Source organism: Patella vulgata, chromosome 2 (assembly GCF_932274485.2).
Source record: "Patella vulgata chromosome 2, xgPatVulg1.2, whole genome shotgun sequence".
Lineage (NCBI taxonomy): Eukaryota > Metazoa > Mollusca > Gastropoda > Patellidae > Patella > Patella vulgata.
In genome coordinates this window covers 84665995-84678705 of record NC_065880.2, presented here as the reverse complement: position 1 = coordinate 84678705, position 12711 = coordinate 84665995, and the positions used below count along the sequence as shown (strand labels likewise).

The 12711-nt window shown below is 34.3% G+C and overlaps 1 protein-coding gene across 1 annotated transcript in view; it reads left to right on the top strand.

Moving 5' to 3' along the window:
* The window catches only part of LOC126812086 (CCR4-NOT transcription complex subunit 6-like), a 121725-nt gene that overhangs the window by 943 nt on the left and 108071 nt on the right, over window positions 1-12711 (top strand). Inside the window, exons 2-4 of the mRNA XM_056098686.1 lie at window positions 5604-5732; window positions 6860-7123; window positions 10164-10262. Of these exons, the coding sequence (XP_055954661.1) occupies window positions 5618-5732; window positions 6860-7123; window positions 10164-10262 (478 nt within the window). The 5' untranslated portion in view covers window positions 5604-5617. The remainder of the gene's footprint in view (window positions 1-5603; window positions 5733-6859; window positions 7124-10163; window positions 10263-12711) is intronic.

Here is a 12711-nt window from a genome sequence, read left to right as displayed (position 1 = left end):
TTTGCAAAACCATCACAACATCAATGTTGATTTAAAGCGAGAATTTCATATTTTCTAAGAAAGTCAAAACATAATTATTTCTATGTATTTTGCTCAATAGGTTATCAAATCACTATTATACGATCATAGGCATTAATTCCCATACTTAAATATCATTGACACGGGAAATAATAACACAATTACCTCCCTTGTTTTCCTAATTCCCCCCCCCCCCCCATGGAATAGCTATCTTCAAACGTTTGAATTTGAAGTTGAAAATGATGAATTATAGGATTAATAGGATTATTCTTTAACAAGGTAGGGCTGTTTATAGATAACATCTATTTTAAGGATTTATTTTAATAAAATTTTAAAAATATAACTTAAAAATATGAAATTGTAACTTTAAATTAACAAATAATTTGTGTTTTATATATCAAAGACTTTGAATGATATTGAGTTGGAGACTTAGCTACTTTAAACATACATTATGCAAGAGCTAAATCTGCCGATTGCAGATCTTTCTTTATGCCTGAAATGTTATCTAAATTATTAATTAGACATTAATTAACTGATCCAGACCATAATCAACCCTCGATGGCATCGCTAGCCTGTGATCTTTAGTGGATTATGTTCAGATTTACTGCATAACTTTCCATCACAATTTAATTATTAAACATGGAAAATCAAGACTCTGCTTTTTATCGTAACGACTTTAGTAATGATGATCGAGGCTAGGTGGAAATTTCAATCGCTTAATTCTCGGTTCATAGTGGATCAATTTGACTGAAATTTTCAGCAAATTGCCTTTACATCATCTAGTTTTTTAACTATTATCATGCGAACTGCCAACTCATTATCTAATCTCCCATAATGTATCTTTAAGTGTCGTAACTGTGTTTATTTGACTTGCATGTATGTTCTATCATTCAGCTGTTGGGGCTGTATATTTAAAAAATCTAACTGTACTGAAGTGCTGAATTGACAATTATGTTAATATACATGTACACACCTTTAGTTAAGAAAGAAAATGATTGATCTACCGCCCAGGTGTTGTAAAATAGGTTAACTCTACAATACAAAATTTATGTACACCCACAATTGACATAGATACATGTCATGTATGTAATAGTTATTTTTATTTGGGGGAGTAGGATGGCCGGATGATTAGCACGTGTGCGCTGTATCATAAGGTCTGTCATTGAGTCAACTGGCATGTTTTCAGTTCCCTGGTTGTACATGACAAGGAGTAGGGTCGCCTGTCCAACCTCCTAGGTTTTCTCCGGGTCCTCCGGTTTCCTCCCATTGCTAAAGACCCCTACGTACAAGCTAATTATTGAAATAAAATTAAACCATATGTTAGTCCCGAAATGACCTATTTTTTGTCGAGTGGACGTTGAACCCCATTTCCCTCTCTCTCCCTATTTTTATTTAGATGCTAATGCACGTATATACATGTTCGTTATTTCTAAAGATTAGAAAACAAAAAACCCCTAAAACTAAATATTAGGAATCAGACCTACCAAGATTTTATATTCGTAACCAAAACACCTAAGCCTTAAGGACACGAAAACCTAACATATCAACTCTTTACAAACTTAGGAAATGTAACTCCCAAACCAAAATATTAGGAATCAGACCTACCAAGATTTTATATTCGTAACCAAAACACCTAAGCCTTAAGGAAACCTAACATATCAACTCTTTAAAAACTAAGGAAAGGTAACTCCCAAACCAAAATATTAGGAATCAGACCTACCAAGATTTTATATTCGTAACCAAAACACCTAAGCCTTAAGGAAACCTAACATATCAACTCTTTAAAAACTAAGGAAAGGTAACTCCCAAACCAAAATATTAGGAATCAGACCTACCAAGATTTTATATTCGTAACCAAAACACCTAAGCCTTAAGGAAACCTAACATATCAACTCTTTACAAACTTAGGAAATGTAACTCCCAAACCAAAATATTAGGAACTAAAATACTAAAACCTGAAGATAAAGGAACTAAAGTACCCAAACCTACAGATAAGAAATCAAAACCGCCATACCTAAAGATTAGAACACAAAACACCCAAACCTAACAATTAGGAACCAAAACACACAAGTCCAAAGTTTTAGAACCAAAACACCCAAATCTAATGTTTAGGAATCAAACAACCCAAACTTTAACGTTAGTAGTCAAAACACCCAAACCTAAAGGTTAAGAACTAAAATGCCCAAATATTAGGAACTGAAACTTGTAAAGTGACTGAAAAATAATTAAAGTACCCAAATGTACATAGGGCAAAGAATGGGCTCTGTTTCTTGTAGCAAAGGAAAAATAGGGTAGGGTCTATAGGTCTGTAATAAATTTAAATACCAATCGGGCAGATCATATCCGCCTGTTTTTATATTCGGAGCCATGGTGGCTAAGTGGATAAGACGCTGGCTCGCTTGCCTGGAGGTAGCATTGGCTGAGAAAGTTCATTGGGATTTTCCAACGTGGTTTCCCTTTGTGAGTGGTGCATGACGGAGCGTCTGACAAGGACAGCTGTCCAGTGGTTCGGAGGTCCCGTGTATACATGTACATTGGATTGCACGTAAAAGATCCCTCGGCAGTTGGAATTCGATATTAGAGTAGGCCATCCAACCTCCCCTCATTAAACAAACCAGTAGTACATGTGTGACTACTACTGTAGTATCATGTATGTGTATATTGGGATGTTTTGTAATCTTAACACAAACTTGCCATAAAAGCTTTTTCTTTTATTTTTTTTTACCCAAAAATGTATGTGCATGGTACATTATTTAAATCCAAAGAGTCAAAAGTTTGGCTAGTTCACAAAATGAATATTTAATTATTTAGTAATTTATCAGGACTGCTATCAGAAATGGTGTATGATTTTATTTTTGCTTTCCTCAGTCACCTTTAGGCAAGATAAATTTGTCTAATACCATAAGAGGATGTCCATTGACATTTTCTCTGGTCTTTCGATAGAGAGCTGTAATGTTAAACGGTTAATCATAGAATCGGATCAACATTTCATGAACAACGGTCAGAGTGACTAAACATGTATTAAAGACGAACACAACCATGGTCTTATCTTTTTCTTCTCTTGCCATCTGATTGATGATTATAAAGGGATGAAATGAAATGGAGTTTAAAGTAGCTAAATCCGTAACTAAGGCTGTGCAAAAATATCGATATAATCGATAATCGGTAGAAGTTATTTAGCGATACGATAATCGATATTGAAATTCAAATATCGATTATCGGTATATTTACCTTCTGACGGCAAGTTACGGTCACTTTCACATGACTGAACTTGCCGTAGTCTGGCATTAGCAGACGAATGAATGAATACACAACGTCAACACAACTATTTTCCTCCTCTGCTTACAAACTGCCACATTTTAAATATATATTATTGTAAAAAACTAAACTTTAAGATTAAATACATTATTTTAATATTTTCGTTGTTTTTGTTGTTATTACTAGTTGAAACTAAAATAGGTCACGCACTTTGTGAACAATCACAATGGCACGTGATATATAGTAAAATTAGAATTATCTCCCTTCTTTGTTCTTGGTTGATTTGTAGAGAAATCGTCTGCTTTCAAAATAAAACTAATTGTATTATTAATGATCAACTCCGCTTTTATTACTAAATCATGTCAGATACAGCCCATACAAAACACGTTTTTGACTTCCAGGGAAAATATCTACTTTGGTTTTCATCTAAATTAACCAATCATAAAAATTCTACTTTGAAAGCCCGTAATTATTTTTTTATTGTCCAATCAATAGACGCCTTCTATTTTATTTTATTCTATTAGTAGTAACACTGTGTGATCGCCAGTCACTTGCAAAGAGAAACCATGTATTGTCTTTGTATTTATCGGAGATAAAAAAAGGTTCAAATGAATCAAGAACAGAACTTAGAATAATACTCAAGTTAATCCTACATTTAGCAACTAATTATTTTACATTAATTGATTTTTTTACGTACATCGGCACAGTATTAGACTAGGATAATAACACTACTGTAACTCGATCAACACAAATAACAGGTCGGTAAAGTTCGGATTTTTCCGAAAAAAGATAATCGATTATTATCGATAATCGCTGACAAATTCTTGCCGATAATCGATATTGAAATTTCATATCGATTCCCAGCCTTATCCGTAACTCAATATCATCATAAATCTTCGACATTGAAAACACCAATTTTTTTGCAATTTAAATCAGCATTGGTGTTGTGATGTTACCTGGAAAAGATGGGCTTCTGATATCCAATATTTAAGATAAAATAAACATTTTACCATTGTTACACGAATCGTGTACCATAATGCGTTTCAGCGCCATTTGTAACAAGGTGCTGAAAGAATGAGGCTAGACGTTATTCCACAAGTCATGTCAAACGGTGATATATTCTTATTTGGAGAGCATGCGCAATAAATAATATCGGCGTTGACTGGAATACCCAGACGCTAGAAACTGACTTGCGGTTGAGACTTCGGGCGTATTTCGCCGAACATAACTGATGACAATTCACAGTAAAACGGACACGATTGAATGTAAAACAGTTTATATAAATTCATATTACATTATTATATGTGTTGCGACCCATTTGTGCCAATTTCTAGGTCCAGAATATTAGCGATTTAGCCCCTTTAAGGTTTTACTGTTTTGCTCCGACTGGGCTAATAATGAAGATAAGCATATGCAATACAGTGTGCTATAAGGGAAATTTTTATGACCACATTTTCATGTGGACGTACATGTATATTGTTGTCTCCTTTGTTAGTTCCTTTCGATATTGGGATGTATTGAACCGTAACTTCATGGATTATGGATCCTGATCACATTTTTAGCTTGTAAACAAAGTTCACAATTTTTATCCGATTTTGATAAAATTTAAATGTATGTTTACAACCCAAAGATCTTGGTTCCTTTGGATATTCGTGTATGTCTTAACCTTAACTTTCTGGATTATGGCCCCTGATTGTATGAAAAATCACGCTTTTAGCTTGTGGTCCCTCTAGCAGTCCAAATTTTTATCCAATTTTGCTGGAAATTAAAATGCATGTTTATAACCCAAACATCTTGGTTCCTTTCGTATTCCGTAAAAATCAGACCAAAACTGCCTGATAAAATGGCAGCTCCTCATACCCAAATAGTGTAAAAGATCTTGTTTCCTTCCGATATTTGCGCATATTGAAATTGTAACTTAATGGATTATAGCCCTTGATTGTACGAAAAATTGTGTTTTTAGCTTGTGGTCCCTCTAGATGTCATAATTATTATTCAATTTTAAATAAAATACTTTCATATGTATTATAGTTACACCCTAATGATGGTTGGGTTCGAATTTTGTGTAAATCGAACCAAAACTTATGAACAAAATGGCCGCGCCTCGTACAATTTTGATAAAACTTAAAATATATGTTAAAATCCCAAAGTTCTGTGTTCCTTTCGATACCTGTGCATATCGGACCATAACTTCCTGGATTATGGCCCCTGATTGTACGAAAAATTACTCCGCCCATCTTTTTCAAAATGTAGTGGTGTTTTGCAAGACAACCGCTTGTTTAGAAAATATTTATAAATGTTCATGTCTTATTGTTTGTATTTTTCAGGAGATTTTATCATCATGCCGAAAGAAAAAACAATCGAAAATGTTCACAATCGTCGTCAATACACTATCATGTCTTCAGATGACATAGCCGCTGGTAAAAAATCATCATGGTACGCTCTCGAAATCTCAGGTTAGTACCACTTATTCACAAAAACTGAAATTTTTTTTTTTTAAGAATGCTGGCTGAAAATTGTACTAGGATTTTAATTCCTTAAAATAGTTTAATTTAAAGAGGCAAGTCCACAGTCTTCGACATTGCAAACACAACTTTATTGGTCAATTTCAATCAACATGGATGTTATTATCTTACTGCATGTTCCTATTGCCGGTTCAGTACCGGCGTTGGCCAAGAAATTGACATTGTGCAAATCGAATATCAGTCCATAAATGATTATTATTATTGCTACTACTACTACTACTACTACAGCATATTTATAGTGTGCCCTGCCATGTAACATGTTCAGGGGCACTTTCCAAAGTGACAATGTAATCATAGATAAACAACAAGATTATGGACATGTTAATGATTGTATACAGAGTCAGTCCCTCTAAGTATTTACAATGTGACGAATTGAAAATTTGTCAACATTTGGAATCTACATGCACTGTAGACAATAGGATATGGTCAAACAAGCCAATATCACCTATAGTTTCAGTGGAAATCTTTTGATGGGCTACTAAATCCGTGGTGGGACGGGGGGGGGGTTGGTAGGATGGCCGAATGGTATGCGTGTGCACGCTTTATCATAAGGTCTGTCATTGCGTGGTTTCGATTCCCCAGTTGTACGTGACAAGGAGTAGAGTCGCCTATCTAACCTTGTGGGGTTTTTTCGGGTCCTCTGGTTTCCTCCCACTGCTATAGACCCCCTACGTACAAGTGAATTATTGAAATAAAATTGAACCATGTGTTAGTCCCAAAATGACCTAGTTTGTGTCGAGTGGAAACTCCATTTCTCTCTCTCTCTCTCCAAGCCAGCAGTTTATATAAATATACTCTTGATATTTGGATTTTTTTTTCTTAATAAAAATGTTAAATTTTAGCTTTGTCTTGCAGATCTGCTCAACATGGGAAACCCCCACCTTATACCAAATACTGGGTCAAAACACCCATACCAATTAATTATTTGTTATTTATTTTAAATCCATTTACATAAATTGTTCACAGTTTGTCAGGTATAACTAAAATAATTGTTTCCAGTCCGGATATAAAGCGAAAGTAGTGATAATTATCTAATATTATTGATTGTATATTTACAGGTAGTGTAAAGAACTTATGTCCTGAGTTATGGGGATTACAGTTTTTAAGCTCTCTATACCTGAATGACAACTTCCTCACTCATCTACCACCGGAGATTTGTAAATTATACCATCTCACCATCCTAGATTTATCCAATAATAAATTACGTAGTTTACCTGCCGAGATCGGTGATTTGATACAGCTGCGAGAGTTATTATTAAACTATAATAGTCTTCGCGTTCTGCCGTATGAATTGGGTAAATTATTCCAGTTACAAAGCTTAGGTGAGTTTGTGTTTTTTGTTTTTTTAACCCCACATTGAAATGTGGTTGTATATTGCCGTCGCCCCCGGCCGGCCGGCCGGCGTCCACAATTGTTCGTGGATGCTCTGAGGATTAAGTTAATATCTGATTGACTTTAAATTTATACACAGTGTTTAAGGTTATGATTTTCAGCAGATAATTACTGCCAGAGTCATGACCCTTGATTACTTTGAAAAATCTTGTGGTCACTCTAGAGGCTACAGTTAATACCCGATTGACTTTAAAATTTATACACAGTGTTTAAGGTTGTGGGACGAAGAAGCCCAGTGATTTTCAATAATTTCAGATAATTACTACCAGAGTTATGACCCTTGATCACTTTGAAAAATCGTGTGGATGCTCTAGAGACCAAAGTTATCATCCGATTGACTTTAGCTTGATACACAGAGTTTAAGGTCTTGAGACGAACAAGTGCATTGATTTTCAATGAATTTTGATAACTGGAACATCTAAATCCATGATATTAAATGTTTCATACATGTATATTAAACATTAACATGGGGCAAAACTAAAAGCCAAACAAATTCTAATGATTTTCTGATAATTACTTAAAGATACATTATGGCAGATTAGCTGGCAGTTCTCACTATAATAGTTAAAAACTAGATAATGTAAATGCAATTTGCGATTGAATATTGGGGCTAGCTTCGATCATCATTACTAAAGTCGTTCAGATAAAAAAACATAGACTCGATTATCCATTTTTTGATTTAATTATGAATGGAAGTTGAACAACAAATCGGAACCTAATCCAATTAACATCGCAGCCTAGTTATGCCACCGAGAGTTGATTATTGTCTGGATAAGTTAATTAATGTCTGATTAATAATTTATATAACATTTCAGGCCTAAAGAAAGACCTGCAATGGACAGATTTAGCTCTTGCATAATGTATCTCTAATGAGTTGTTACTCTTAATCCGATTTTAGTGTATTATAAATGTTTCATTACCGACAATAGAAAAAATATGCGACAACTCTTGTTGACTGCTTGGACGACTTGGTTGCTGTGGGCGTATGTTTCATTGTCTTGCAATCTATCTATTTTTTTTTTAATGATGCATTTTAGGTAGATCAAGAGCTGATCGTTCTTGCTGTAAACGTCCCAAAAAAGATCATGAAAAATTAATATACTGAAAATTTCATTCAAATTACTTTATTCTGAATAAAGTTAATAATGTATCGTAGATTGTTTATTATCGTAGCAGGGATCACGTGGCTAAGTGGGTAAGACGCTGGCTCACTAGTCTGGAGGTCGGTTGTTCGATCCCTGCATTGGCCGAGAAAGTTCATCCAGATTTTCCGGCGTGGTTCCCCCTTGTCAGTGATGCAGGACAGAGGGCCTGACAAGGACAGCTGTCTAGTCCTTCGGATGAGACGAAAAACCGAGGTCCCGTGTATACATTGGAATGCACGTAAAAGATCCCTTGGCAGTTGGAATTCGATATAAGAGTAGGCGATAGTGCTGCTGCCCGGGCAAAATTTCCCTCATAGCACACTGTATGGCGTATTCCCGTCTTCATTAGCCCAGATATTTTGGAGTAGGACGTTAAACCCCATTTTATTTCATTTCATTTATTATCGAAGCAATGGTACTTGTCAACCAAGTCTCGTTTATCCATTTATCGTTAAAATGTTGAATCTCGCGTGTGTTCAACTCCATGGCCATCCGATGGTCTAGAGAGTTAATTATAGGCTTATCATGTGAATAAATGTCTAAATAATAATTTATGTAAGATTTAAAGACAGAAAAAGACCTGCAAAAGACAGATTTAGTTCTTACATAATGCATCGTTAACATTATTAATTGATTCATCTAAATTTAATATCTTTTGTCGATCTTAGAGAGCTGGTCTGTTAATTCAGGATATTTCACTTCAAAGATATCTAGACTGGATTTCTGGGTCTAGTTGTCTTGAAAAAAATTTCAGTGCATGTTTTTCTTGGAAAAAAATTCAGTGCATGTTTTTCTTGAAAAAAAATTCAGTGCATGTTTTTCTTGAAACAAATTTCAGTACATTTTGTTTTTGGAAGATTCTAAATATGAAAATATAATTAGATGGTCGTGGGTGGCTGTAAGCTTACCCCAAAAAGTGGCACAACTCTTATTTTTCTTACACAATTTTCATGCAACATTTACACTGAGCTATAGTGCTTGTACTTGTCAGTCAGTGCCAAGATAAATAATTCTCACATAAAACAATTGCTCTCTTTCTTGAAATTTTGTGATTAAGGGGAAATAACTCCAATTATATGCTTGGTGAATCCAATTTAGTCAATGGGGAGTCAATTTAGATTGATAGAAACAAACACTCTAACCTGGGTATCTTTAATCTTGCATATTTAGCACTTATTTCTTCAAGGTGTGTGTGTGTGTGTGTGGGGGGGGGTGATGGATGGCCGAATGGTTAGTGCATGCGTGTTGTATCATAAGGTCCGTCATTGAGTCAACTGGCGTGGTTTCGATTCGCTGGTTGTATGTGGCAAGGAGTAGGGTCACCTGTCCAACCTCATGGGTTTTCTCAGGTTCCTCCGGTTTTCTCTGGGTCCTCCTTTTTCCTCCCACTGCTTAAGAGCCCTGCGGTACAAGCAAATTATTGAAATTATATGTTAGTCCTGAAATTACATATTTTGTGTCGAGTGGAGGTTAAACCCCATTTCTCTCTCTCTCTCTCTCTCTCTCTCTCTCTCTCTTTTTTAGTGGAATCGGTGTGAAGCATTTGATTCTTCAGCCTATCCGAAGGGCTAGACAGCTGTCTTTGTCAGGTCCTCAGTTCTGTGCCACTGACAAGGGGGAAACCATGCCAGAAAATCAGAATGAACTTTCTTGGCCAATGCAGGGATCGAACAAGCGACCTCCAGACTAGCGAGCCAGCTTCTTACCCACTCAGCTACCCTTTCGAATAAGCTGCTGCTGAGGGACATGGCTGCTATGAATATGTGAGTGTATTTCTTCTTTGCATTTAAAAAGAACAATTTTATGATGATATTTGTATTTTTAGGCCTACAAGGAAACCCCCTGAATCCGGACCTCAATAATATGTACAATGAGTGTAATGGTACGAATCGTCTGATTAGTTTTATGTTGGATCACTTACCAGGTAAGTTTATTCTACTTTCATTTTAACATCAACATACAAACATGCACACATGATTTACATAGTTAACATAAATATACAAACATGCACACAAGATTTACATATTTTACATGAATATACAAACATGCACACAAGATTTACATAATATACAAACATGCACATAAGATTTACATAAATATACAAACATGCACACAAGATTGACATCTTTCACATAAATATACAAACCTGCACACAAGATTTACGTATTTTACATAAATATACAAACATGCACACAAGATTTACATATTTTACATGAATATGCAAACATGCACACAAGATTTACGTATTTTACATGAATATACAAACATGCACACAAAATTTACATATTTACATGAATATACAAACATGCACACAAGATTTACATAGTTAACATAAATATACAAACATGCACATACGATTTACATAGTTAACATTAAAGATACAAACATGCACACAAGATTTACGTATTTTACATAAATATACAAACATGCACACAAGATTTACATATTTTACATGAATATGCAAACATGCACACAAGATTGACATATTTTACATAAATATACAAACATGCACACAAGATTGACATATTTTCATGAATATACAAACATGCACACAAGATTGACATAGTTAACATTAAATATATAAACACGCACACAAGATTGACATATTTTGTCCTAGTATGAAAGTTAAAGAGAGTTATCACTTCGAGCGTTTTGGCGGGTTTGTAAAACATAATTTTTGGTTCGATGTCATTTGACTATACAATTACATTGGGTATGTTCAAATTAGATTGTATTTAAAAATTTAAAAACAAATTTTGAAAGCTATCTCTGAGGTACTCGCATTTGAGCTTTCAATTTACAAATTTTTAGTAATTTTCTACTCTTAATTAGAACTAGAAATCTATGTAGTGGTGCCTCTTTCTTTACTCTAAGAAGGTTAATTAATGCTTGGATATTTCATGATCAGATGAGACAATGTTTATTTCAAATTCTTTTTTTATGACTGAGAGTGATAATGCCTCTTTAATTCTCATAGAATTGATTGTAACTTAAAATCACTTTCTTCAAATTCTAACAAGTAGTCAACAAATGTTTGTTAGAAATGTGAACTTCACAATTGAGAAGTGGTATCAGATGTTATAGAAATATGCAGCATACTCTGTCTTATGAAAGATACCCATCACAACTTATGGCAACTGATTTTAAGTTACAGTCAATTTGATAAGTTTAATTGTTAGTAAATTATGAATTGTTGTCCTTTCCGAGACGGAAATCCCCTTACAGTCCTGTCCTAGACCCAAATTGCCTTATATCCCTGTCCTAGACCCAAATCCCTACTATAGCCCTGTCCTAGACCCAAATCCCAATATAGCCCTGTCCCAGCTGTAAATATGAAAAATCATCTGATGGATATGGTTTATACATTCAAACTTGCAAAACTAGAAAACAATATATACATGCAACACATCGAAAATCAGCTACATCCTGTAACTATAGTGATGGTATAAAAGAAGATTATAGATGAAAGTTGAAGTATTGTAATATTTATCCAATCATATCATTTAGAAAGGCAGCTGACAGATAAATTATAGTGCAATTTGTTCAAACATTTCTGTGCGGAGTTGTAACGGTAACACATTCAAATTCTGTACGTCCAATGTTCAGTTCTTCTGACAACCATTAATCTTTTACCAACGGAAGATGAAATCTAAAAAAAATTGTCCTCTATACATACATGTAAGAAAAAGAATCCAGTTCTGCGGGACTATTTTTGACAGTTTAATATTTATCGTACATCAATTTCACTTATATTTATAAGATAAAAAAAAATCTATTATAACCACAATTAGAATAAAAACTGTATGGTAGCTGCAGGACTATTTTTGACATAAATCAATTTCACTTATAATATTATAAGATAAAAATAATCCATTGGGAAACCACAATTAAAATAAAAACTGTATAGTAGCTGCAGGACTATTTTTGACATAAATCAATTTCACTTATAATTTTGAGATAAAAAAAATCCATTGGGAAATCATAATTAAAATAAAAACTGAGGACTTTCTCGTAGTACCTGTACTTTATTACCTGCCCTTAGTGATATAACAGTGAGGTTCTTGAGAGGTAGGTACTGTATATGGTATATAGTTATATATTTTTTTTTTAATTCAGAATCTCATTAGATTTCACCCATAACATATGACATTCACTACAGTTTAACTTGATATGTTTGCTGATTATAATAAATCAAACAAAAAAAATGTTTCATAATAAGTAGAGTTATCTCCCTTATAACTGTTGTACACATTGACATACTGTTCTATGGTTCTGTCAATCTGTTTCAGTGCATTAATGTGAAAGCCTTCTTTTAATTGTACAATATGACTGACTTCTAAGGTCATAGGCCAGTATAGGTCTATGCGTGACGT